General features: G+C 44.5%; 1 protein-coding gene across 1 annotated transcript in view; it reads left to right on the forward strand.

The window, feature by feature from the left end:
• The first annotated feature begins 9,901 nt into the window (after positions 1-9,901).
• Positions 9,902-25,322, forward strand: part of cntnap2b (contactin associated protein 2b) — a 72,912-nt gene continuing 57,491 nt past the window's right edge. The window contains exon 1 of the mRNA XM_084008428.1: positions 9,902-10,244. Coding sequence (XP_083864554.1) covers positions 10,127-10,244 — 118 coding nt within the window. The 5' untranslated portion in view covers positions 9,902-10,126. The remainder of the gene's footprint in view (positions 10,245-25,322) is intronic.

Raw genomic sequence — 25,322 nt, forward strand, 5'->3', positions numbered from 1 at the left:
AAAGGCATTTGTGTTTTTAGATTCTGCATGTTCGGTGAGGGATTGAAATTGCTTGGAGCGATTATATGCATATCAGCCAAGAAGCCAGATAGGCTACACGCAGAACATTGTTTTTAAATAGGTTCTTTAGTCCTTTTATAAAATAATTTTACTTTTTTACTTCCTATTCCAGTCACCTGCAACAAGCAAACCACTGTTCCCATGCTGGCTCTTAAGTGGGCAGTGTGTGAAAAGTTTAGAGACTATCTTTTCTATGCACCACATTTCACAATTGGGTCATTCCGTGCCAACTCAGCCACCCATGTACATGACACCTCTCAGATTTTGCTGAAAAGCGGTGAAAATATGCCTTATCTTACCAAACAAAGGAATCTGAAGTTTCAGGTCAATATCTCAAACGGTTTGCCCGTGGCGTCCATTTGAATTTCAAGTGCCACACCCCTTTTTGACACATTGGAATTTCGCATTTCATTTGTTGGCATTTTTGGAGGCCCATAATAGAGATAGGAAATTGCTCTGTAAGTTCATTGTAATGTGTACTACACAATTCTACAGGCAGAACCAACATTCCTTACTGTTTGGGTGAGAGGTGGGTCACCAAAGTCCAAATTTCTTTTGACGGCCAAAATTATTTTTCACTTTTTGGGTGCTCCCAGCACCACGATGAATGATCACATTTATTCTAAACAGGATTATTTGTTATATTTGGGACCTTTGCTCTTGCCAAAATGAATTTGAAGGGTATGGTAACACTGGTGGGGGTTTTATGGGGGTCCAAAAACCCTCCCGGGCAGAGGTGATTCTTTTGGAACCCCATATTTGGACCCCCAAATGACCGCGTGGGCACTTGATGACCCTAATGAGATTTATACCAGATAAAGATACATATTTGTTCTTTCTTTTAATGAAATAAAACCTTTGACTATGAAGCTCCTTAATATGAATTTTATTCGTCAAAATGCACCATTTTGGACTTTTTTTCCAGAAGTCTGGAATGTAGATCAGGGAGAATTTAGTGATGATAAAGCATGAAAATAGGGGAAATAACTTATTATTATGCTCAGTGATGGCAAACAATTAAATATTTAGACTGCTGTTCATTCATTTCCTGAAAATCAAAATCACCGCCTGTGACAAGCGACTTGCAGCACGAGCAAGTCTGCCACTGATGCAAACCACATTCTGACACCAATGGAGATGTTTCAATGGGCAAAAGAAAACATTAAGAACATTACATTCTTCTTTGTTAGTGCAGAAAATATAAAAAAACACGAGGAAACGTACAAATTGGAGAGACGTTACGCCTCGGCCAAAACGTTCAGTGGAACACGCATCATTGCTTTATACCAAAAATAAGATACGGATGAAAAGAATATCACAGGATACAATATTCACAGATGTCGATGCAGGACAACAATCGGATTCAGAACACTTGGATACAGAACACCCGGAAGCAGAACACCCGCAGTCAGATCAGCCACAAAACTCCAGCCAGGAAAATACATTGCCTGTATCTATGATGATGACGGGTTCATTGGAAACATTGTTGAAGGTTCAGATAAACATGGTGATGTTTTTGTAAAATTCATCTATGGACGCAGTGCTCGCCAATACAAACGTGACCAAAAGGACCATGACAAAATTATGTTACTGTTTCCACAATTTCTTGGATAATAGTTATCCATAGATGAATTTCACAAAAACGTCATCATAGATACAGGCAATGTATTTTCCTGGCTGGAAAATGTAGTTTTGTGGCTGATCTGACTGCGAGTGTTCTCCCTCCGGGTTCTGTATCCAAGTGTTCTTAATCTGATTGTTGTCCTGCATCGACATCTGTGAATATTGTATCCTGTGATATTCTTTTCATCCGTATCTTTTTTTTTTTTTTAAATATTTATTTATACCACTTTGGTTCAGAGAATACACTTTACAAATCAACAGTACATAAGTGGGTTTTTTTTTTTTTTTTCCCCCTCCCATCCCACCCGATGTCTCCTCCACAAACGAAACTACCAAACAAATTTACAAAACAAACAAAGAGATAAAAAAAAGAAAAGTAAATAAACAATAATAAATAAAATAATAATAATAGCAATCATAATAGTAACAATGTATATGTATAATAATAAAAAAAAATAAAAATAAAAATAAAAAAAATGAAAAAAATAATATTAAATCTTTTATCCAAAATCACATTATCAGTTGTTGGTACCGAGAGGGTACTTCATCTCGTGAGAGAGAGGTTCTATTGGCGTCACATGAAGAGGTGTATCGAGGACTACGTAACAAAGAAATGCTGTTGTATTAAACAAAAAAAGACAACAGTTCATGTGCGTACACCCATGAGTAGCTTGAAGTCCAACTCGCCACTCAAACTTGTTTGTATTGACTACCTTCATCTCGAGAAAAGCAAAGGGGGGTACGAATACATTTTGGTTATGGTCGACAACTTTACGCGGTTCGCTCAAGCCTACCCGACCAAGAACAAATCCGGTCGTACAGCAGCTGAGCGGATCTATAATGATTTCATACCTCGCTTCGGGTTCCCCAACAAGCTCCATCACGATCAGGGGCGAGAATTCGAGAACGAGCTCTTTCGGACTCTCGGGCAGCTCTCAGGGGTTGGCATTCTCGAACATCCCCATACCACCCCCAGGGAAATCCCGCAGAACGCTTTAACCGCACTTTGCTACAGATGTTGCGTACCCTGACAGACAAAGAAAAAGAAACATGGAAAGATCATCTTCCGCAAGTTATACACGCGTATAACTGTACTTGTCATGAGTCTACAGGTTACTCGCCACACTTCTTGCTTTTTGGTTGTCACCCCCGTCTTCCGGTGGATCTCTTGTTTGGTTTAGCTGAGCAGGCTGACCCTGTGTCGCACAAGGGATATGCTGAAAAATGGCGTAAAAGAATGACAGAGGCCCATCAGGTTGCTAACAAAAATAGCCTCTCAGCTAGTGCTAAGGGAAAGTCGCACTATGATCAGAAGGTGAGGAGAGTAGTACTGAAACCAGGGGATAGGGTGTTGGTTAGGAACTGGGAGAACAGGATATATGTGGTCAGGGAACAGGTTTCAGATAACCCAGTGTATGTCATCCACCCAGAGGGTAATGGTCAGGGAAGGACTAGAACCTTGCACCGAAACTTGCTCCTGTTGGTCAATGATTTGCCAGTGGAGTTCCCACAACAACCAACTAAGCCAACCTCAAGACCAACGCATAGACAGGCAAATGATCGAGGGAGGGTTAAGAACCGTGACGAACAGACAGGAAATGTTGAGACCTCTGATTCAGATGATGATTCAGGTGGTGGCTATTGCTTGAGAATACCACCAACCTGGGCTGAACCCAGAACAGCAGTTGCTCCTAAGAAGCCAGCAGTTAGCGAGAACGGGAGGGAACCAGTGAGGCAGACACAGGTTCAGTCTGAGGAAAAATCTGTTCAGGGTTCGAGGAGTCATGATGAGTCTGGGCGAAGGATGCCTGTAATGGAGGCCGCAGACATTGTTGAGAGCCTGCCAGATATGACTGGGTTCCATGAGGGATGTCAATTGGGAAGAGAGGGTCAGGTGGCACCCGAGACTGGTCCCAAAAAAAAACTGGCCTCCAAAAATGCCAACAAATGAAATGCGAAATTCCAATGTGTCAAAAAGGGGTGTGGCACTTGAAATTCAAATGGACGCCACGGGCAAACTGTTTGAGATATTGACCTGAAACTTCAGATTCCTTTGTTTGGTAAGATAAGGCATATTTTCACCGCTTTTCAGCAAAATCTGAGAGGTGTCATGTACATGGGTGGCTGAGTTGGCACGGAATGACCCAATTGTGAAATGTGGTGCATAGAAAAGATAGTCTCTAAACTTTTCACACACTGCCCACTTAAGAGCCAGCATGGGAACAGTGGTTTGCTTGTTGCAGGTGACTGGAATAGGAAGTAAAAAAGTAAAATTATTTTATAAAAGGACTAAAGAACCTATTTAAAAACAATGTTCTGCGTGTAGCCTATCTGGCTTCTTGGCTGATATGCATATAATCGCTCCAAGCAATTTCAATCCCTCACCGAACATGCAGAATCTAAAAACACAAATGCCTTTAATAATTCATTTTAGTATTATTTAATTGGACATTTTAATTGAATATTTAATATTAATATTTTAATAATTAAAATCATGCTTTTAGACACATTTAAAAAAGAAACGCAAGCACACAAAGGGTGATCTCAGCTGCTCAGGTGAATCAGTGGAAATGAAGGTGAGCTTTCTGCCCCTTTTTATAGACTCTGGCCCGCTGCCTGTGTCCTAGTGCTCGACTCTGAAATTATGAGATAAAAAAATATATTTATGAGATAAAAAGTTGAAGATTTTGAGGTAAAAAGTCATTATATGAGATAAAAAGTTGAAATTCTGAGAAAAAAAGCGAAATTCTGAGATTATAAAATCATAATGACAAAAATTGTGCACGTATGGTCAGTTATCTATCTATCTATCTATCTATCTATCTATCTATCTATCTATCTATCTATCTATCTATCTATCTATCTATCTATCTATCTATCTATCTGTCTATCTATCTGTCTGTCTATCATCTATCTACCTGTCTGTCTATCTATCTATCTATCTATCTATCTATCTATCTATCTATCTATCTATCTATCTATCTATCTATCTATCTATCTATATCTCTGTCAAAATTGAAAAAACGAAAAAATCTAGCTGAATTCCTGTTTTTGTTTTTTTGACCAAAATTGAAAAAACGAAGAAAATAACTCGTTTCTGGTTTCTGCCTTTGTCAATTGTACCAGAAAAACAGACGGTTCAAGCGTACCTTGGTCTTCGTGGCTGTTTTAATTATGGGGCCATCCGTTATTTTCTTTGTAGGGTTTTCGGCCATGTCGGGGGTGGGGGTAAAAATAGAGTAGCCATCTTGCATGTGTGTTCTTGTGTGGTTAACTCCCATTAGCTTGCTGGGAATGGGTAAGATTGAGTAGTTTTAGAACCAGTTGATTTGTTTCGTGTGTAGTGGTGAAATGTCCCTTATTTAGGCATTACTCTATAGCAGGGGTCGGCAACCCAAAATGTTGAAAGAGCCATATTGGACCAAAAAAAACAAAAACAAATATGTCTGGAGCCGCAAAAAATTAAAAGCCTTATATAACCCTTATAATGAAGGCAACGCATGCTGTATGTATCTATAGTAGCTATATTAGCTTATCAAAATGACTAAATTAACTACAAATACATAATGAGCCTTCATGATTAAATGTTTATTTTTCCTGCAGTGCATTCTGTAGAGAATGACTCACCACGTGACTACTCTGTTGCGCGATGCCGCCTCAAGTTTAACTTCATTACAATATTAATGAATTATGTTTCATTGCTTTGATGAAATTAAAGAAATGCAATAAAGAAATCAGATTTTTGATGTCGTTTTTATTTTGAGGATCCGAAAAAACAGCATAACATGCCCCTTATCGGCAACAGAGTGCAATAAAACGTAGTCTGCATTTATAAAAATAAAACATCAGCCTTTTGAAAAGGTAAAGTATATAAAATCAAATTAATACAGTCCAAGTTTGACGTCTGTGCAATAAAGACATCACATTTTTTATGTTTTTATCTTGAGGATTCGAAAAAAAAAAAAAAACAGCATAACGTGCCCCTTATCTGGGCAACAGTGCAATAAAACGCAGCCTGCATTTATAAAAATAAAACATCAGCCTTTTGAAGTATATAAAATCAAATAGTTCAAGTTTGACGTCTGTGCAATAAAGAAATCAGATTTTTGATGTCGTTTTTATCTTCGAAAAAACAGCAACTAAATGGGACGTGCATAACGTGCCCCTTAACTGGGCAACAGAGTGCAATAAAACGCAACATGAATTTATAAAAATAAAACATCAGCCTTTTGAAAAGGTAAAGTATATAAAATCTAATGAATAGCTACAGTTCAAGTTTGACGTCTGTGCAAATGCAGGTCAGTGCAAGGGTAAAACGAAGCAGCATCCTCTTCTCTTTTGACACGCAACCAACGCAGCTATCCTCGGACCTGAGCAACAAAACACAATAATATCCCTAAGTGTCATTCCAAATATATAATCAGATATCACTTTAAAAAACAGCCACTTTGTTACTAAATATGTGCCTATGACAGGATTGTGTTCTTACCCATTTAATGTGACTTCTGTTTTCGGGCATCACTGGTCAGCTTCTCAACATCTGGCATGTAAGATGTAACTTTAATCTTGACGCAGGACTGCAAGCTCTCATCTGTGAGGCGGGTGCGATATTTTGATTTGATGTAGTTCATGTTTGAGAATATCTGCTCGCACAGGTATGTTGATCCAAAGATGGATAATACTGCAAATGCATATGTCTTCATGTTGTTATAACTGTCAGGAAGAGCATTCCATGTGTCATAGACAAGTTTCTCGGGTGTTGGGAGGCTTTCAATTTCGCTCCATTTGTGGCCGTGGGCAAGCTGGGCTTTCTGGCGAGTGACGTCTTCAATCTCGGCTGTCAGACGTTTGAATTTGGACACCCATAAATCTTTGTCGGCAATATCAGCCATTTCCATCTCAAGGTCAGCTTGATTTACTCCTGGGAATGTGCTCAACAAGGACGGGTCAATCTCCAGGGGTGTGACAGGGAAAGACAGTGTCATTTTTTCCTTTCGGAACTCGCAAAATCTGTTCCCAAATGCAGTTTGCATATCAACGATTGCACCTTGCAAATAATCACCATTGAGTGTGTGATCGTGATGGGCTTCTTTGAATTCTCTCAGGGAGGGGAAGTGGGAGAACGTGCCTCGCTGTACATCTCTGGCAAAGACAGTCAGCTTGCGCTCGAATGATAGAATAGCTTCCAGCATTTGCAGTGCAGTGTTTCCCCGCCCCTGCAGACTTTCATTCAACTTGTTCAGGTGGCTTGTCATATCCACCATAAAGTGCAATTTTTCGAGCCACTCAGTATCTTCAAGTTGCGGATAGTTCAGGTCTTTGCTTTTCAGGAATGTTTTCACGTGCTCTAAACAAGCGACAAAGCGGCGCAAAACCTCACCCCTGGACAGCCATCGGACTTTGTTGTGTAGCAGGAGATCGGAATATTCGCTGTCAACTTCACCAAGCAATGCACGGAACTGACGGTGGTTCAATGCTTTTGCAATTATCTTGTTCACCATCTCGATCACAAGGTTCATCACCGCCATACACTCCGATGGGAATGTTTGTGCACACAGTGCCTCTTGATGCAAGATGCAGTGGAATGCAAGCAGATTTCGATCCAATGCTTTCTGTAGCAAAGTCACAAACCCCCTTTTTGATCCTCTCATGCTGGGTGCCCCATCTGTAGCCACTGAAATCAGGTGGTTGGTGTTTATCCCATTGTCATTTAAACACTTCAGCACAGCCTCACATATGTCTTCCCCCCGTGTTTGGCCTTTCAGTGGTATTAATTGGATCATTTCTTCTTGCGGCCCATTTGCGTTCACATACCTGCATAAAAGCGCAGTCTGTTCAATATCGACCACATCACAGGACTCATCACAGGCAATTGAGTATGCTGGCGCTGAATTAATGTCCTTGATTTGCTGATCGGTGATGTTGCCTGCCATTTTAATTGCCCTTTCCTTCACTGTCTTAGCGGAGAGAGGCACGTCTTTAATTTTTTGTATTATCTCGGTTTTGTTTTTGAAGTCTGCAAATAGGTGTTCTGACACGTTGATGAATGACTCCTTCATGTACTCACCATCTGTGAACGGTTTGCCACGTTTTATTATCTCCCGGGCTGCAACAAAACTTGCAGCAGAAGGGGAGTTTGGAGATGCAATCCACTTCTTAAATCTATTTTTCCGCTCCTCTAATTTCTGCAGAAGTAATGCAATCGCACTTTTTCTCTCACTCCCAACTGGGTACTCGGCTGCAAATGTGGCATGCTTTCCCTGAAAATGTCTTTCCACATTGCTCTTTTTGTTATTGGACAACTTCTCGCTACAGAGCAAACATTCAGGCAATCCTTCCGCATTGGCAATGAATGCAAATGATTCGGTCCAAGAAACGTTAAATCCTCTGTTCTCCTCAGTTATTTTTCTCCTTTTTCCTTTGGGATCCATAGCCCATCACGCATCCGCCGGTTTGTTTACAACAGCCACCTGCCTGGCATCCCGCCCTGCTGATAGAGACCTGTGTCGCAGGCTATGACGTAAATATTCGTTGACAGAAATGTTGAAATTGAATATTTATTCTACACATTTTTACAGCATTGGAAAACGTTAAGAATGTTTGAATGTAGAAACAAAAAATATATTTTTCTCCCCCATCTTTTTCCATTTTCAAACATTTTTGAAAAAGCTCCAGGGAGCCACTAGGCGGCGTTAAAGAGCCGCATGCGGCTCTAGAGCCGCGGGTTGCCGACCCCTGCTCTATAGTAACCCCCCTCAGCATGCAGTTTTGGTTACTTTTACTGGTTACTGGTTTACTTGGTTACCTTGGTTACTTTTCGTTGGTTTATTTTCTTTGATTTGTTTTTCAAATGGCCCATTCCATAGTCCATGGTCTTGCTGTTCATTGTGAGTCTATGCAGGAAAAATAAAATCTATATTTTTGTATACGCAGTCACTGGTTCCAGTTTATTCTAGGTTTTACATTGAGAAGCTCCTGGTCACATTATCAAGGCTGAGTTTTCGTCTCTTTTTTTTTTTTTTACTGGCAGAAATGGGCTTTATAAAACCAACAACATGGGGAGAAGTGGACGATGTGCTTTTTGTAGTCCATTATTTCTCCAGCGCAGACGCACGTCACTCACAGGTGCCGATCATCAGCTGAATCATCAGCAGCATTATAATGACGTAGCTTAGTGAAAGTCCGGTCGGATTCTCTGAGCACCGCGGTCCACTTTTCCTAAATCCTTTTTAGTTCTCTTATTGCCTTTCCTTAACCCTTTGACGTTTTACCCAGAGGTCAAGGAATAGGAGTTAGGACAAAGAAAAGTAGGATTACAGGACAGTAATCAATACAATATGTTGCTGCAAATTTACTGAAACAAAAATGAATGAAATAAAATGAGTGCAATGGTGAGCAAAGAATAGATTAGGGGAGAGGAGGCGAGGAACAGACACGAGGAGAGAGTAGGCGAGGAGGAGACACGAGGAGAGAGAAGGCGAGGAGGAGACACGAGGAGAGAGGAGGCGAGGAAGAGACATGAGGAGAGAGGAGGCGAGGAGGTGAGGAAGAGACACGAGGAGAGAGGAGGCGAGGAAGAAAATAAGAGGAGAGAGGAGGCGAAGAAGAGACACGAGAAGAGAGGAGGCGAGGAAGAGATACGAGGAGAGAGGAGGCGAGGAAGAGACATAAGGAGAGAGAAGGTGAGGAAGAGACACGAGGAGAGAGGAGGCGAGGAACAGACACGAGGAGAAAGGAGGTGAGGAACAGACACGAGGAGAAAGAAGGTGAGGAAGAGACACGAGGAGAGAGGAGGCGAGGAAGAAAATAAGAGGAGAGAGGAGGCGAAGAAGAGACACGAGGAGAGAGGAGGCGAGGAAGAAAATAAGAGGAGAGAGGAGGCGAAGAAGAGACACGAGGAGAGAGGAGGCGAGGAAGAAAATAAGAGGAGAGAGGAGGTGAGGAACAGACACGAGAAGAGAGGAGGCGAGGAAAAGACATGAGGAGAGAGGAGGCGTCCACTCCTCTATTGTCTCCATGTCGCCTCCTCTCTTCTCGTGTCTCTTCCTCGTGAGCGGACTGCTCGGAGAGAAGAGGAGGCGAGGAAAGGAATCGAGGAGCCAGGTTATCATATTGAAAAGCATCCCCCAGTATCGTTGTACGTCTTGGACTGTACCAAGCGTCGCAGAGAGTGGGGGTGTGTATTGATTATTCTGACCCAGCGCGAGGCCCGGCACGCAACGATTCCGCGTTCTGTTCGCAAGCTGGTTCCGGAGGTTGCGGTTAAAAACCCGATGGAGTGCCGCTGGGCAAGTTGATAATAGAGGCGAGAGAATACAGGACGCAGCGGGAGGACCGCTATTCCGTTTTACCTTCGCTTCCCGCTACTGGAAAAACAGCAGCGTTGAGAACAACAGAGCCGAGCGGAGGGATCCGCCTGGACCGTCTCATTGTCTCCTTTTGAATGTGCGCTACTTCTACGGAGATGTCTCATGTTACCGCGCCGCCGCCGCTGCTGCTGCTGCTGCTGCCGGTCCTCTGGAGCATCATATGCACCTCCGGTGCTGCATCCGCAGGAGCCCGTAAGTAGGATAACACAAACACATATACACAAACACACTCTCACTAGCAAGCAGGCTAATCTGATGGCTAGCTCTGCCGGGGCCACTTCAGCTCTCTGTGCAGGCAGAGACCACAGCAGCAGGAGTCACAGCAACGTTATCTCGTTGTATTAAAGAGTCATCGTCACAAATCTGTGTTAATGAAGAAGAAAACACGAGCCTGTCAGAGTAAAACAGCCATGTCCTCTATGTATTAATGAGCCTCCAGTTTAAACGCTGAACACACAACGGTTCATGGTTGAGATTTGTGCCGGAAGTATATGATCCATCCATCGTCTACCGCTCATCCTGAATTCAGGGTCGACATAGACAGACAGGTAACCAGTCTGTCACAGGACTGACATGTAGAGACAGACAGGTAACCAGTCTATCACAGGGCTGACATATAGAGACAGACAGGTAACCAGTCTATCACAGGGCTGACATGTAGAGACAGACAGGTAACCAGTCTATCACAGGGCTGACATATAGAGACAGACAGGTAACCAGTCTATCACAGGGCTGACATGTAGAGACAGACAGGTAACCAGTCTGTCACAGGACTGACATGTAGAGACAGACAGGTAACCAGTCTGTCACAGGACTGACATATAGAGACAAACAGATAACCAGTCTAATGTATTTAATGCAGTACGATCAAAAGCTCCAGAACAGGTAATTTTGCACCTTAAATGGGATCTAATCGTCTAAAGAAAAAACAACAAGACCCATTAGTTGACTAAGAAGGGGCAGTTTTAAAATGTGTGAAAACCACCAAGGTCGTGACGATGACAACTAATTTTCATAAAACTTTACCGCCATGTTTAAAGGAACTTAGGGCAGGATTTGTGAAAAAATAAACATTCACTTTAAGTCTTTTAATGCTAATGGGTGATGAAGCGTTCAAAACCAAAAAGAATGAGACCACACACATATCTCCCCATTGCCTTGAACAGGCTGTGTGCTGCATGATGTACTGCAATTCGTGGTCCGAATTTCCCGCGCAGTCCGGCGGACGTGACGTCAAATGACGCTGAATGCGCGTACTTGACGGCTTGGAGACCAGAAGAAGACAAGCGCGGTGGACTCATGTACTGTATGTGTAGTAATGGACTCTGCTTCGGCCGGAAAACGACCCACCACCACACAAAGTCCACTAAAAAGTAATACCAAGAAGAAAACGAAGGTTTTATCAGCGGCAATTCGTCATCCTAAAGTTACACTAAAATAAACACTTGTTTACTTACTTTGTCGCTTGACATGATGCTGTTCGCAGATGTATGCTACCAACGTAGTTCCGCGGAGGCATGTGCGGAGGGCTTGTAGTAAACAGTCACGTGAACAGCGAGTAAATAAATAACCGTGTCACAGCATTAGCTGCACTGAAGAGTTCGTGCGCGCTACCGCGCCGGCTTGGCAGATGGCTGCAGTTACCCTAACGGCCGTCGTGTCACTGTTGAGTCTTATTTCTTGATCCTGCCCTAAGTTCCTTTAAAGCTTTTATTTAAGACATGTTATTCCCAAACTATATTCTGTATTACACACTAGGGCTGTCGACACTAACGACAGACATTCGAATATGAAAAATAATAATAATAAAATAATATTTGAATGTGAAAAAAGCAATACCAGCCTTGCAAGGACTGAATACAATGTATGGTTTGAGTCACACAACGTCAATTTTAATAACTGTTAATGAAATGTAATGTCAGGAATAATTTAACAAAGGCGTATGATGTCCACCTATTTGAGATGGGCCGATTTCAGTTTCACCGGTCCGGTTCGGTGTACGGGGCTAAACCGGTTTGATTCATGCAAATTGGTTGAACCACCATTTTTCCTTATGACACGTTCTGGAAAATGAAAAACATCAGCAACCTTTTCCGATGGCGTCACTTTCTGCAATGTCATCCCCATCACTCTCTCTCTCTCTCTCTCTCTCTCTCTCTCTCTCTCTCTCTCTCTCTCTCTCTCTCTCTCTCAATAACAGCCCCAAATAATAACTTCAAAAAAGAAAACACACCTGTGATATTTGCTGGAAATGACTGACGATACAACAAACAGGAAGTCGGAAGCTTTCAGGTGATCTCCATCTTATTTAGGACATTTGTGGAAAACACACTTGTGCAGTCACAACAGAACCGCCACCAGGGCCTTGAATTGGTGGTCTGATTTCCCAGTGTACTATTCCTTCCCTCCAAACTTCCTTCATCAGATGAGTATTTAACCATCTATTGTCTGATTTGGAGATATCTGAAGAAATAAAGGTTTTGTGTTAGAGAGTAGTTTACTACTAGACAGTGCAAGTCTTCGTTATATATCACAAGCTACTGCTTCCAGTCCTTAAACGAGCCTCTGATGGTCCCTGATATTGTCATGTCATGGACTGAGAGGAGAATTGGACCTCAATGCACTACCTTTTACTCGATCAAATACTGACACGAGAGTTGTTGAGTTTCTGCTTTTATGAACTAAAGCAGCTAAGAATGTGACACACTTAAATTGAATTATAAGTGGTTCTAGCACATTTTTTCCATGTTGTTTCCTGTCACCTATTTTACATTCCCCTTGAGGAATTGTTATGAAAAAATAGAGTCGGCCTCTCGACTACGTTGTAGCCAGGGAGGCATGAAGAAGTTCCTCACATTAAGACTAGTGTTGTTTTTGTCATGGCTGCAGACGGTGGCAACCAGAGCGCTATCTGTTGACTTGACGGAACAGCCAGAAATATTATGGTCAACATTCTAATAAACTGAAACCATAATGTCTGACTTTTATTTACACAAACATATGACTTCATATCCATAATAATAATCATTGGGTGGAAATAAATGTAATGTGACCAGAGAGACCAAGAAGGCTTTTACAAACAGACGCCTACTCAACATGAAAACAAAAATAACAAAATAAAAAAACAAACACAAAACGCTAACATAATTTAGAAAAAAAAAAAAAATGATGATGCAAAAATAAGCAGAAACACTGATGAATAAGTAAATGGCAATCCAAAAAGGACAAATCCATACATTGAAAAACAAAATGGGTAAAAGAAGAAGAAAAATCTTGTGTGCATCAGTTTATTAGTGTTTATCAAGTGTTTATCAAGTCGCGGCGCGGTGACGGTTGCAGCAGCCATTCTCCTCTCCGTGCTCCTCTCTCTCTCTCTCTCTCTCTCTCTCTCTCTCTCTCTCTCTCTCTCTCTCCCTCCCTCTCTCCCTCCCTCTCCAACGTCTCTCTCTCCAAGCTTTCCTCCTGCTCCGTTTGTTGCTCCAGTCCACGCTGGTCGCTAACTTGCTAGCTGTTTCTTCCGGCTTGCTTGCTTTTTCTTTTTGTCTCCCCAAGCTCCGGCTCGCTCCTCGTCCTCTCAGCTGTAGTTACAACGCGGTGACGTCACGTGGCGAATTGCCGCGCTGTTGCCACGCTGTTGCGGGCGCTGCCGGCGGCGCTGCAAGTACCGGTCCCGTCCAAATGCAATATAGTACCGTTTTAAATGCCTCAGTACCCCAGTACCAAATTAGTACCGGTATACCGTGCAACCCTACTGTGGGGCCCCTGTGCTGAGTGTCAGAGTAGGGGGAGAGGTGCGGGCCCATTCTGACCGCCTGTGGCCTGTTTGTTAAAAAGTCCTGATCTAAAGGCAGAGGTTGAGCGGTATACCCAGGCAGGACATCTTGGAGAAGAGTCTGCTGGTGAGGATGGTATTAAAGGCAGAGTTGTAGTCCACAACCAGTAGCCGTGCATAGGTCCCCTGCAGCTCCAGGTGGCGTAGAACGGAGTGGAGGGTCGTGGAGATGGCATCGTCTGTTGACCTGTTGGCTCGATATGCAAATTGATGGGAATCCAGAGTGGGTGGCAGGACAGCTTTGATGTGGTGTAGAACCAGTCTTTCAAAACACTTCATGATTTCGGGTGTCAGTGCTACAGGCCTGTAGTCATTGAAAGATGTTATTGAAGTCTGTTTGGGAACTGGAACTATGGTGGATGTCTTCAGGCAGGTGGGGACTGTGCACTGTGATAGAGAGAGATTGAAGATATTTGTAACTTCACCTAACTCTGCAGCACAGTCTCTGAAGACCCGTCCTGGGATGCCATCTGGGCCGGCTGCCTTTCGTGTGTTGATCCTGCGGAGAGTGCGGGTGACGTCAGCAGGCTGAAGCACGAGGGTCTGGGTGTTGGTGTCTGGAGCCGGACTGGTGGTTGTCATTCCCTCCGCCTCAAAGCGGGCGAAGAACCGGTTCAGCTGCTCCGCCTCCAATACACTTCCGCTGGTAGTGCTGCTGGTGCTGTTTTGCCTGGTGATGTGATGTATCCCCTGCCATGCCCGGCGGGGGTCAGAGCTACTAAAGAGGTCCTCGATCTTCTGTTTGTATGCTGCTTTAGCATCCTTGATTCCCCTCTTCAGGTTTGCCCTGAAAAGGTGAAGTCTTGCTCTTTGGACTTCCTTGTTAATGGAGGCCTTGTGCTTGTATCTGTAGGCGGCGAGTCGAGCCCGGCGCCTCTGATTAGCATAAAGTAGATTCACTTCAACTTTATGCAAATGAGGAGCGGCCAACTCGCGCGCCGTCTCTCGACATTCGCCGTGACGCTACCAGAATGCATTGCACGGCTTTTCACATAGACAATGAATGGGACACCGGGAAACACCGCTGCCTGTGGACCCGTTCCTTAATAGCTGGAAGTTGTGTCGTGATTCTGCCTTCTCACACCGCGAGACAGGTTCGTGGATCAGAGTGTCGCGATTTCAGTTTCGATACGTGTGTCGTTACAGCCCTAATTAGAACCAACGTTTTTCTTGGCCGGCCTCAACATTATGCTTGTGATAGTAACATGCAAGTACCACAGGGGGCAATGTTTGATAACAAATCCAAGCCATAGCTACGGCAGAGCTATCAAGTTTTTAACTTAGTTCAGCGTGAGATTTTGGCTGAAGGTATGTGTCCACAGGCAGTGCTATTTCCACGCTTCCCATTGTCTATATTAGAGGATTTACGGTATGTAAGAAGCCGTGCAATGCCTTCGCGTCGCAGTGAGTTTCAAGAGACGGGGCGCCGCCTCCCGCATGATCTCGAAAATCTTTTAAACTAAATTTTGTCGATCTAAAATAAAGACAGTTTCAGCAACTGCATAGCTTATTTCTAACATAAAATGTTTTCAGAAACACATTTCTATTTTAACAATTTTTGTAAAATAAGAGAAAGTTTCCAAACGAGCAGCCATGTTGGTCAGTTTGAAATCCAGGAGCAGACAGGCCACCAGTGAACGCATTCGTCCAATCAGGTGCAGCCATGAAGTGTGCACGTGATTGTATGAAGGAGAGCACCTGTCAATCATCGTCCTAGTGGCAGCCCACCAAGCGTGCAATACTGGCAAGCGGTAAAAGTTGTTTACGGTAATATGGCAGCTGTGGAGCCATAGAGGAGACTTTTTCAATAAATTAACCTAGTATTTTATAGGTTCAAATAGACACAAAATCTCGTTTTTATTCATTCTACTGGTAGTCCGTTTTGCTCAAATTGTCATGATCTGTGTTTGTTTTGATCTGTGTTTTGTCATGTTCTGTTTCCTTGGTTTTGATTTCCTGTTTTATTTTGTCCTCAGTGTGATTTCCTGTCTCGTACTTCCTGGTCCTTGTTGTTTCCGCTGTCTTGACTCCCCCACCCTCTCGTGTTGATTACCATGCCTGCCCTGATGTGTTTCACCTGTCCCTCGTCAGCTCCCTGCCTCCCTGTGTATATAGTCTGTGTGTTTCCCCTGTCTCTTGTCGGATCATTCTGTCAGGGTTTCGGGCTAGGAAGCAGGAGGTGAGGACCCAAATGCAGGTAAAAGGTATTTATTTCAATAATAAACTAAATACAAACCAAAAACTAAGACAAAAAACAAAGTATCAAACAAGGAAAACCACGAGGGCAAAAACGACTATCAACGAAACACTTACAAAACAGGAACCAGAACACAAAGGGACACGGAAGGCAGGACGCAGGTACAGAGAAACATCCAGGGACATGACATGGTGCGAGACAGCGACAGCGACAAATGACAGACGACATCGACAATGATCTGACAAGAGACAGGGGAAACACACAGACTATATACACAGGGAGGCAGGGAGCTGACGAGGGACAGGTGAAACACAAGGGACGGATCCCAGACGTCCCCAAGGTTCATAATACGTAGGGCGGGTGGAGGGGGCCAGGAGGAGGGGTTCAGGATACGTAGGGTGGGTGGAGGGGGTCTGGGGGCAGGGCTCAGGAGGCCGGGCATGAGGGCGACCTGGCGGGCGGGACCGCTCAGGAGGCCGGGCATGAGGGCGACCTAGCGGGCGGGACCGCTCAGGAGGCCGGGCATGAGGCCGAGCTAGCGGGCGGGACCGCTCAGGAGGCCGGGCATGAGGGCGACCTAGCCGACGGGGCCGCTCAGGAAGGCGACGTGGAGCAGGCGTAGGACGGCCCCCCTTCGGAACAGGAACAGGTGACGAGCGGACCTCCCGAAGGCTGCGTGGAGCAGGCGTAGGGCGGCCCCCCGTCGGAACAGGAACGGGTGACGAGCGGACCTCCCGAAGGCTGCGTGGAGCAGGCGTGGGACGGCCCCCCGTCGGAACAGGAACGATTGACGAGCGGACCTCCCGAAGGCTGCGTGGAGCAGGCGTCGGACGGACCCCCGTCGGAACAGGAACGGGTGACGAGCGGACCTCCCGAAGGCTGCGTGGAGCAGGCGTAGGACGGCCCCCCGTCGGAACAGGAACGGGTGACGAGCGGACCTCCCGAAGGCTGCGTGGAGCAGGCGTAGGGCGGCCCCCCGTCGGAACAGGAACGGGTGACGAGCGGACCTCCCGAAGGCTGCTTGGAGCAGGCGTGGGACGGCCCCCCGTCGGAACAGGAACGGGTGACGAGCGGACCTCCCGAAGGCTGCGTGGAGCAGGCGTGGGACGGCCCCCCGTCGGAACAGGAACGGTTGACGAGCGGACCTCCCGAAGGCTGCGTGGAGCAGGCGTCGGACGGACCCCCGTCGGAACAGGAACGGTTGACGAGCGGACCTCCCGAAGGCTGCGTGGAGCAGGCGTGGGACGGACCCCCGTCGGAACAGGAACTGGTGACGAGCGGACCTCCCGAAGGCCGCGTGGAGCAGGCGTGGGACGGCCCCCCGTCGGAACAGGAACGGTTGACGAGCGGACCTCCCGAAGGCTGCGTGGAGCAGGTGCGGGACGGTCCCCCGTCGGAACAAGAACGGGTGACAGGCGAACCCCCAATAGGCTGCGAGGAGCAGGTGTGGGACGGTCCCCTGTCTGGGCTGGTGCCGGACGATCCTCCGCCGGGACTGGTGACGGACGGGCCGCCGACTGAAGACCACTGGAGAGTGTCGACCGGGCCGCCGACTGAAGACCACTGGAGAGTGTCGACCGGGCCGCCGACTGAAGGCCAATGGCAGGTGTCGACCGGGCCGCCGACTGAAGACCACTGGCAGGTGTCGACCGGACCGCCGACTGAAGACCACTGGCAGGTGTCGACCGGACCGCCGACTGAAGACCACTGGCAGGTGTCGACCGGGCCGCCGACTGAAGGCCAGTGACCGAGGCGTGGGCTGGATGCTTGGCTGTGGCTAAGGCCTGGGCTGGATGCTTGGCTGTGGCTAAGGCCTGGGCTGGATGCTTGGCTGTGGCTAAGGCCTGGGCTGGATGCTTGGCTGTGACTGAGGATGGCTGGAGTTCAGGGGTTAGGAGAAAGCCCCTGACCCAGGCAGGCAATGAGCCCCTGAGCCACGGGCTGGCAGAAACCAGCTCCCCGACTGCCTCTCCTCCTCTCCCTCAGCATGCCGGTGCTCGGCCTGGAGACACTGGAGTCTGTAGGTAGCCTCCCGGAGCTCGTGTGTCGAGCCACATAAAAAAAGGCTGTTGAGTCCATAGTTAGCCTCTGCTGGGTCCTTAAGGTGGTCGGATCATTCTGTCAGGGTTTCGGGCTAGGAAGCAGGAGGTGAGGACCCAAATGCAGGTAAAAGGTATTTATTTCAATAATAAACTAAATACAAACCAAAAACTAAGACAAAAAACAAAGTATCAAACAAGGAAAACCACAAGGGCAAAAACGACTATCAACGAAACACTTACAAAACAGGAACCAGAACACAAAGGGACACGGAAGGCAGGACGCAGGTACAGAGAAACATCCAGGGACATGACATGGTGCGAGACAGCGACAGCGACAAATGACAGACGACATCGACAATGATCTGACAAGAGACAGGGGAAACACACAGACTATATACACAGGGAGGCAGGGAGCTGACGAGGGACAGGTGAAACACATCAGGGCAGGCATGGTAATCAACACGAGAGGGTGCGGGAGTCAAGACAGCGGAAACAACAAGGACCAGGAAGTACGAGACAGGAAATCACACTGAGGACAAAATAAAACAGGAAATCAAAACCAAGGAAACAGAACATGACAAAACACAGATCAAAACAAACACAGATCATGACACAAATTGAAATAGAGGCCTGTCTCTAATTCTGGCCTCCTTCCAATAAAGGCCTGGGCCGCTATGCGCTTGAGTAAATAAAGGCCCGGGTCTATATTAGAGGATTTACGGTATGATTAAAATCATATGCCTTAGTCTACGTATTTGTGCAATATTCTTATGCTTAATTTTCAACTGAAGCCACTCTCTTTTTTGTGTCTGGGGGGGATTACACCTACATGAAAATTACTATTTGTTCATTGCATTACTTTGTGAACTACAGGAGTTGAACTCCTGTCGCCTGCTCCGTAGGCAGCGTTGCTAACCGTTAAACCACAGAGCCACTCGGTCAGGCTGAAAATAAAGCGTTATCAACTTTAGGTCAATCTACTGTTTCATTCAGTTATACACATTAGATCGGGAAGTAAATGTCTGTCATACATTTACATTTACATTTAGGTCATTTAGCAGACGCTTTTGTCCAAAGCGACTTACTATAAGTACATTTGTCAAAAGAAGAAAACAAAGAAACCACAACGTATCATTGCCAATAAAGTAAGAGCTAAAAATAGAACAAGTGTTAGGTCCTCATCTGAGTAAAGTAGTACTTCAAGAGCAACAGTGCTACGATCAGAGTGCTATAGGTAAGCACAGGTTTTATTGGGGGGGGGGGGGTGTTAGTGGGTCATGCTATGTAGAGTCGAGGTGAAGTCTGAACAAGTGAGTCTTGAGCCTTTTCCAGAAGATGGCAAATGACTCTGCTGTCCTGACATTGGTCGGGAGTTCGTTCCACCACTGAGGTGCCAGAACAGAGACGAGTCTGGACTTTCCTGAGCGACATTTGTTTGATTTCAGCGATGGTGGTACCAGCCGGCCAGCTGAAGTAGAGGAGCGAAGTGCTCGCTTCGGGGCATGAGGTTTGACCAGTGTTTGAAGGTAGATGGGTGCTGTTCCATTGATGGCCCTGAAGGCCAGTGCCATCGTCTTGAATTGGATGTGTGCTGCAACAGGGAGCCAGTGGAGGTCACGGAGGAGGGGGGTCACATGGGAGAATTTGGGTAGATTGAAGATAAGACGTGCTGCAGCGTTCTGGATACGCTGCAATGGTTTAATCGCAGAGGCCGGGAGTCCGGCCAGGAGAGAGTTGCAGTAGTCAAGGCGGGAGATGACCAGTGCTTGGACCAAGAGTTGCATTGCATCCTTTGTGAGGAAGGTCCGAATCCTGCGGTTATTGTAGAGGGCAAATCTGCAGGATCGGGCCACAGCAGTGATGTTGGGGGTGCAGGATAGTTGGTCATCGAGAATTACACCCAGGTTCCTCGCAGTTGACGACGGCAATACTGTGATGCCCTCGACAGTGACCGACAGGTCCATGTGAGGGCAGTCTTTCCCTGGGATGAAGAGGAGTTCGGTTTTATTCAGGTTAAGCTTGAGGTGATGTGCAGTTGTCCAGACAGAGATGTTAGCCAGACAGTTCGAGATGCGAGTTGCAATGTGAGTATCAGAGGACGGGGGAAAAGAGAGGAACAGCTGGGTGTCATCTGCATAGCAATAGTAGGAGAATCCATACGATGTGATAACAGAACCTAGTGATCTGGTGTGTAGTGAGAACAGAAGCGGTCCTAATACTGAGCCTTGAGGGACACCCGTGTCCAGAGAACAGGGTTTGGACATAGAGCCATTCCATGTGTCACGCGCACTATCTCTACTTTGATGCAGTTACGTTGCTCTGCTTTCTCAGGATGAGCTTGTTTTCGACATAAACACGCAGTAATATCTAATAACTCTCTCCCGGTTGCCATGGTGAATCGTAGTATCGGAGCTCCATTGATGATGGCTTTGTAGAGCCGGCAGGCATGCGCGTAACTCAAGAGTTTACATCCTCGGAGTTGATCGAACTAATTCAGAACTGCTGTTCTGGAACAGAAAACTCAGAAAAACACAGAAAAGTTGACTCAGAGTCAACAGAAAAGAGTTGGTTGACTCAGAGTTCAGGGTTAGGTTCAGAGTCGGTTGAGCCTGCTTTCTGGAATGGGCCGCAGGTAGCTGCCACAGCCGTTGATTGGTCACAGACATAATACCATAGTACCATAATGCAGCGGGAACATGTATTTAGGAAGACGTAAACAGCATGTAAACGTAAAGGTGGATAAACTCATTTACAGGTGTGTAAACAACGTTTCTATGCATTTAGCCTTCACTACAGCCCTGCTCATAACAATATCTCAGGCAATGCATCCATAGTCAAGGGGTTAGAAAAAGGGAACCATATATGATGTAAATGTATAAAATAAAATATATATTTTTTAAAAAGGAGAGGAGCATCATTTTCTGGATATTCCAGTGTATGAATTTTAAATAGCTACATTTGATCACTATTAGCATTTAAGGCTGTGTGCAAAACTTGATTCCACATTTTTAATTTCTTACCTTAGGCTAAAAACTCTTGTCAGATTTGGCTCTGACCACAAAGTGTTGCCTTGAGCAGCATTCTCCCTGTAAAAAGTATCAGCACATTATTTCAGTTAAATGTCTCATTTATTCATAATTAGAATAAGCAAAAATATAATATAATATCATCTTCTTGCACATGAAATCACTTGCCGTATTTCTCCCTGTGACGACTACCAGCAACACAAGAGGCAGACTGTCTCCTACAAGGACCCCACACACAGTTTAAGAAAAAAATAAACAGATCAATTTAATAAGCATGGGTAAGCATGGTGTCTCCTAATCATCACTGAACATCTGGGAGGTTGTCTACTGTCAACTACTCCTGCTGTAGCTTCAGCCATGATGCTGCTCTGGCTGTGAGCATTACATTTATAAAGGAAGAGCAATGAAAGTATTAAAATATAACGGGGTCAAATCTTCTCAAGTAAGAGTAAAAAATATGCTGCAGAAACACTTTTCAGTAAAGTTACTTGAGGACACCTCTTCTGACGTCCATGTCTCTCTTCGTCCTAGTGCAAGCAACAATTACTGTTAGATTTAAATTATATCATAGCATCATTGTCTGGGGCTGCAAAAGTAAATGTAAAGTAACTAAATGATATGAAACTAACTTGTTAATGTGATCCTGGTGTTTTATTATTTTCTGTTCTTTTTTTAACCTTTTTTTAACCATGTTTGTTCCGTTGAGATTAAAAACCTCTTTTTCAAGGGAGACCTGGACAAAACAGTCGGCAGCAAATACACGTTTACAAACATACAAATGGAGACAAGTACAAATACCATTTAAAACACTAAGATTCACATTAAAAGTACAATCAATGTAGAAACGTTCTGTGAGCCGGTTATGGAGCCTATTCATTTAAAACATTGACATCTTATGGAATCTGCTTCTACGTCTTTAACTCTTGATTTGAAAGCTGTTAATGAGACAAGCTCCTTGATTTTCAGAATATTCTGCAATAAATCTAGGCCGAGGGAGCAGAACACCCAAAAGCTCTTTTCCCAATTTTTGTCCAAGCATCTTATAAAGAACTTGCTTAGGTTAACGTTTCCTTTTACAGAAGCATCTTGACTTGAACCAGTGACGGCGTGACACCCTCCGTTCACAAAGAGACCGGCTCGCCTCGCCTCTGATGCAGCTCTGTGGCGACCTCCGTTGGCGTCTCAGAGGCGGGAACATTCTGTCACGCCTTTCCGTCTCCATAGCGTTTACAAGGAGAAGTGATACTCCCACAACGAAGAGGCATGTAAGAGCTGATAATGTAACAACGATGCATAATGTAACGACGCATAATGTAACAAAAAAATGTAATAAAAACTCATAATGTAACAACTGGTCGATAATGTAACAAAATTGCTGAGCGCATAACGTAACAACTTTTTGCGCATAATGTAATTACTTATTACATTTTGCGTCGGTTATTACATTATAAAGCAAGCAAAATATTTTTCTCCTGAAAAGTGTAATAATTTCATTACATTATAGAGTGAATCAATAATTTATGGATTAACATGGTAATTGCTTCATCATAGAGTCTAGTCGGCACTAAAAGCATTCTTTCAATAGTTTATACTTAAATTTAAGGCTCAAAATGTTCATTGTGTGTGTGTTATACCTTAACAAAATATCAGTCACACATCAATATGACATTATGATTACAGTTTTAATAAAAATATCAACAATTAAACAACTTCAAAACTGGAATGCAAGAGCTTCAATTAACAATGGGAAGTACTTACACTGCACTGTGTTACTCCCTGGCAGACTGAAATTCCTCAATTGAACAAAATATAATTTTTTTGCTTCAACGTTACATGCTTCAACAGTCTATCGGATAAGTAGCATTTTTGTTTTTTAGAATTACCTGAGAAAAAGAAATCTGAACAATTCAACTTAAATGCAAGAGCTTCAATCAACAGTGGAAAATAATCAATTACACTGTACTGTGTTCATCATTTGAAAGAAACTGAAATGTTAGTGCTCACTGTAAAAATTAGTTTCCAGATTTTAACAAAATAGCTCTTTAAATGTCGGATAACAATTGTGTCTAGTAGAATTAAGTGAAATGAAGGGAAAATCTTAATGCAGAAAGTTTACAATCTCCATAGTGCATAGAAAGAATATACTGTATGTATATTATTTTTTCCAGAACATGTGAATGATCTTGTAGTGTCCGAACTGTATCTGAGCACAATCCAGGCCCTTGTCCAACGTGGGTTTTGACCAAATAAATCTTTGATCCGTAGAGCGAGACCACTTGACTTGCCACAGGATTTATAGATCTTCATAATGCTAATACAACAGTCCCCTTCATCATCAAAATGCAAAGCTTTAGCCAAATAATCATTAATATAGACTGTGGGAAGATATGACCGAGATACTTCTCTGAAAAGATGAGAGACTTGATTAAAAGTGCCAAGCATGGTCATGTCCATATCAAGGGTCACCTTGATAATTGCTGTTAGGATCTCTACAGGTAGTATGTTGTCCTCATGGTTAGATGCAAGATCAGCTTCAGTGTTGTCTTCTTCGAACTCAAACACAGGATCAGCTCCAGTGTTGTCTTCTTCGAGCTCAGACAAGGGAACAGCTTCAATGCCACTGCTAGGGTTGCAAAATTCCGGGAATTTTCAAAAATGGAAACTTTCCATGGGAATTAATGGGAATTTATGGGAATAAACAGGAATTAACTGGGAATTTTTAAAATTGATGGTTGGCTCTTCAAAGGGGACTTAAATATAGCTGAGGAAAGTTATTTTGTAGCATAATCTTGACTAAAACAAACAGATGCCATTCAAATACACTTGAATATCCATGCCATTCCTCAACCACATGCACAGAGCACACTACTTAGTGCATGGCTATTGAGACCACACCCCCTACTGGCACTGTGCATGCCCCTCCATCACATGTACAGAAGATCACTAGAAGACTGGACCACACTTTTGAGCCTAAAGCACAAAGACTATTGAAGGCACACATTTAAGCTTCTGGACTAAACAAAGTGAAGTAATTTTTGATGCTATTATGGGGAAATATATTTATTAAAGCTCTAGTCTACGATTTGAAAGGTTTGAAAAAAGCCCCCCCCCCCCCGACACACACACACACACACACACCTCCCCTCTGTGCTCCTCCGAGCTCGTATCGTTCTCCCCTCGCAGCCTCCCACCTCCCTCTTAGTTTATGAAAATAATTAAACGAAATGTGTTTCTGAAAACATTTTAGGCGAGAAATAAGCTATGCAGTTGCACAGCGTCGACAACGCTCAGTTTAAAAGATTTTCGATGTTCTGTTCTGTTCTACTTTCAAATAAATCTGTTGAAATATCTGTTGAAAACATTTTGTATGGATGTTTTCTTATGACTTCTGTTCATATTTATGCTTGGATATAATATATTCCTAGTTAGTTCCCCTAAATTCCCATTAATTCCAATAATTCCCATTATTCCCATGGCAAGTTTCCAAATATGGAATATTTCCAAAATTCCCAAGCTTAAGTTCCCGTGGAAATTTACCGGGAATTTTCCGCCCCTTTGCAACCCTAGCCATTGCCAGAGCTGCAGCCAGGGTCAACTTCAATGCTAAAGCAAGGACTGGGGTTATTTCTATGAAGCACCCTTTCATTTTCAGCCTCCCGTATGGCCTGAATGTATGGATCTACTGGTCCATCGAGACTCACATAGTGGTCCCCATGCCCCTCAGCAAAGTGACCAATAGCTAACACAGGAAGGTTTTCACAAACATTACCTGAGGGGGAGATGATGGAGGTGGCATCAACACTGGGTTGATACAACCAAAAACTGTACATTCAAAATAAGTGAAGCTCTCTGAAGGGTAAAGGCTGAATTATGCTTCCGCGTCGACACAACGCAAGGGGGCTTGCGGACCCCTTACGTCCTTGCGGACCCCCCTTACGTCAACGCAAGGGCCTGACGTGTGCCTCCCAAAAATCCTAGACGCGCGTCGAGGCGACGCAACAGCAACGCAACACCAACGCAGCGGCATCGGCTGTGATTGGTCCGCTAACTACATCCACTGGAGACCGCTATCCGGTTTCCACTCATAAACACCGCCATTTAAACTTTTAAAAGGCTACTTTTATTGTTTGCACCTCGTTTTATTGTTTGCACCTTCTCGCTTTTGCACAAATA

Source organism: Eutrigla gurnardus (assembly GCF_963514095.1).
Source record: "Eutrigla gurnardus genome assembly, chromosome: 4".
In the NCBI taxonomy this organism is placed as follows: Eukaryota; Metazoa; Chordata; class Actinopteri; order Perciformes; family Triglidae; genus Eutrigla; species Eutrigla gurnardus.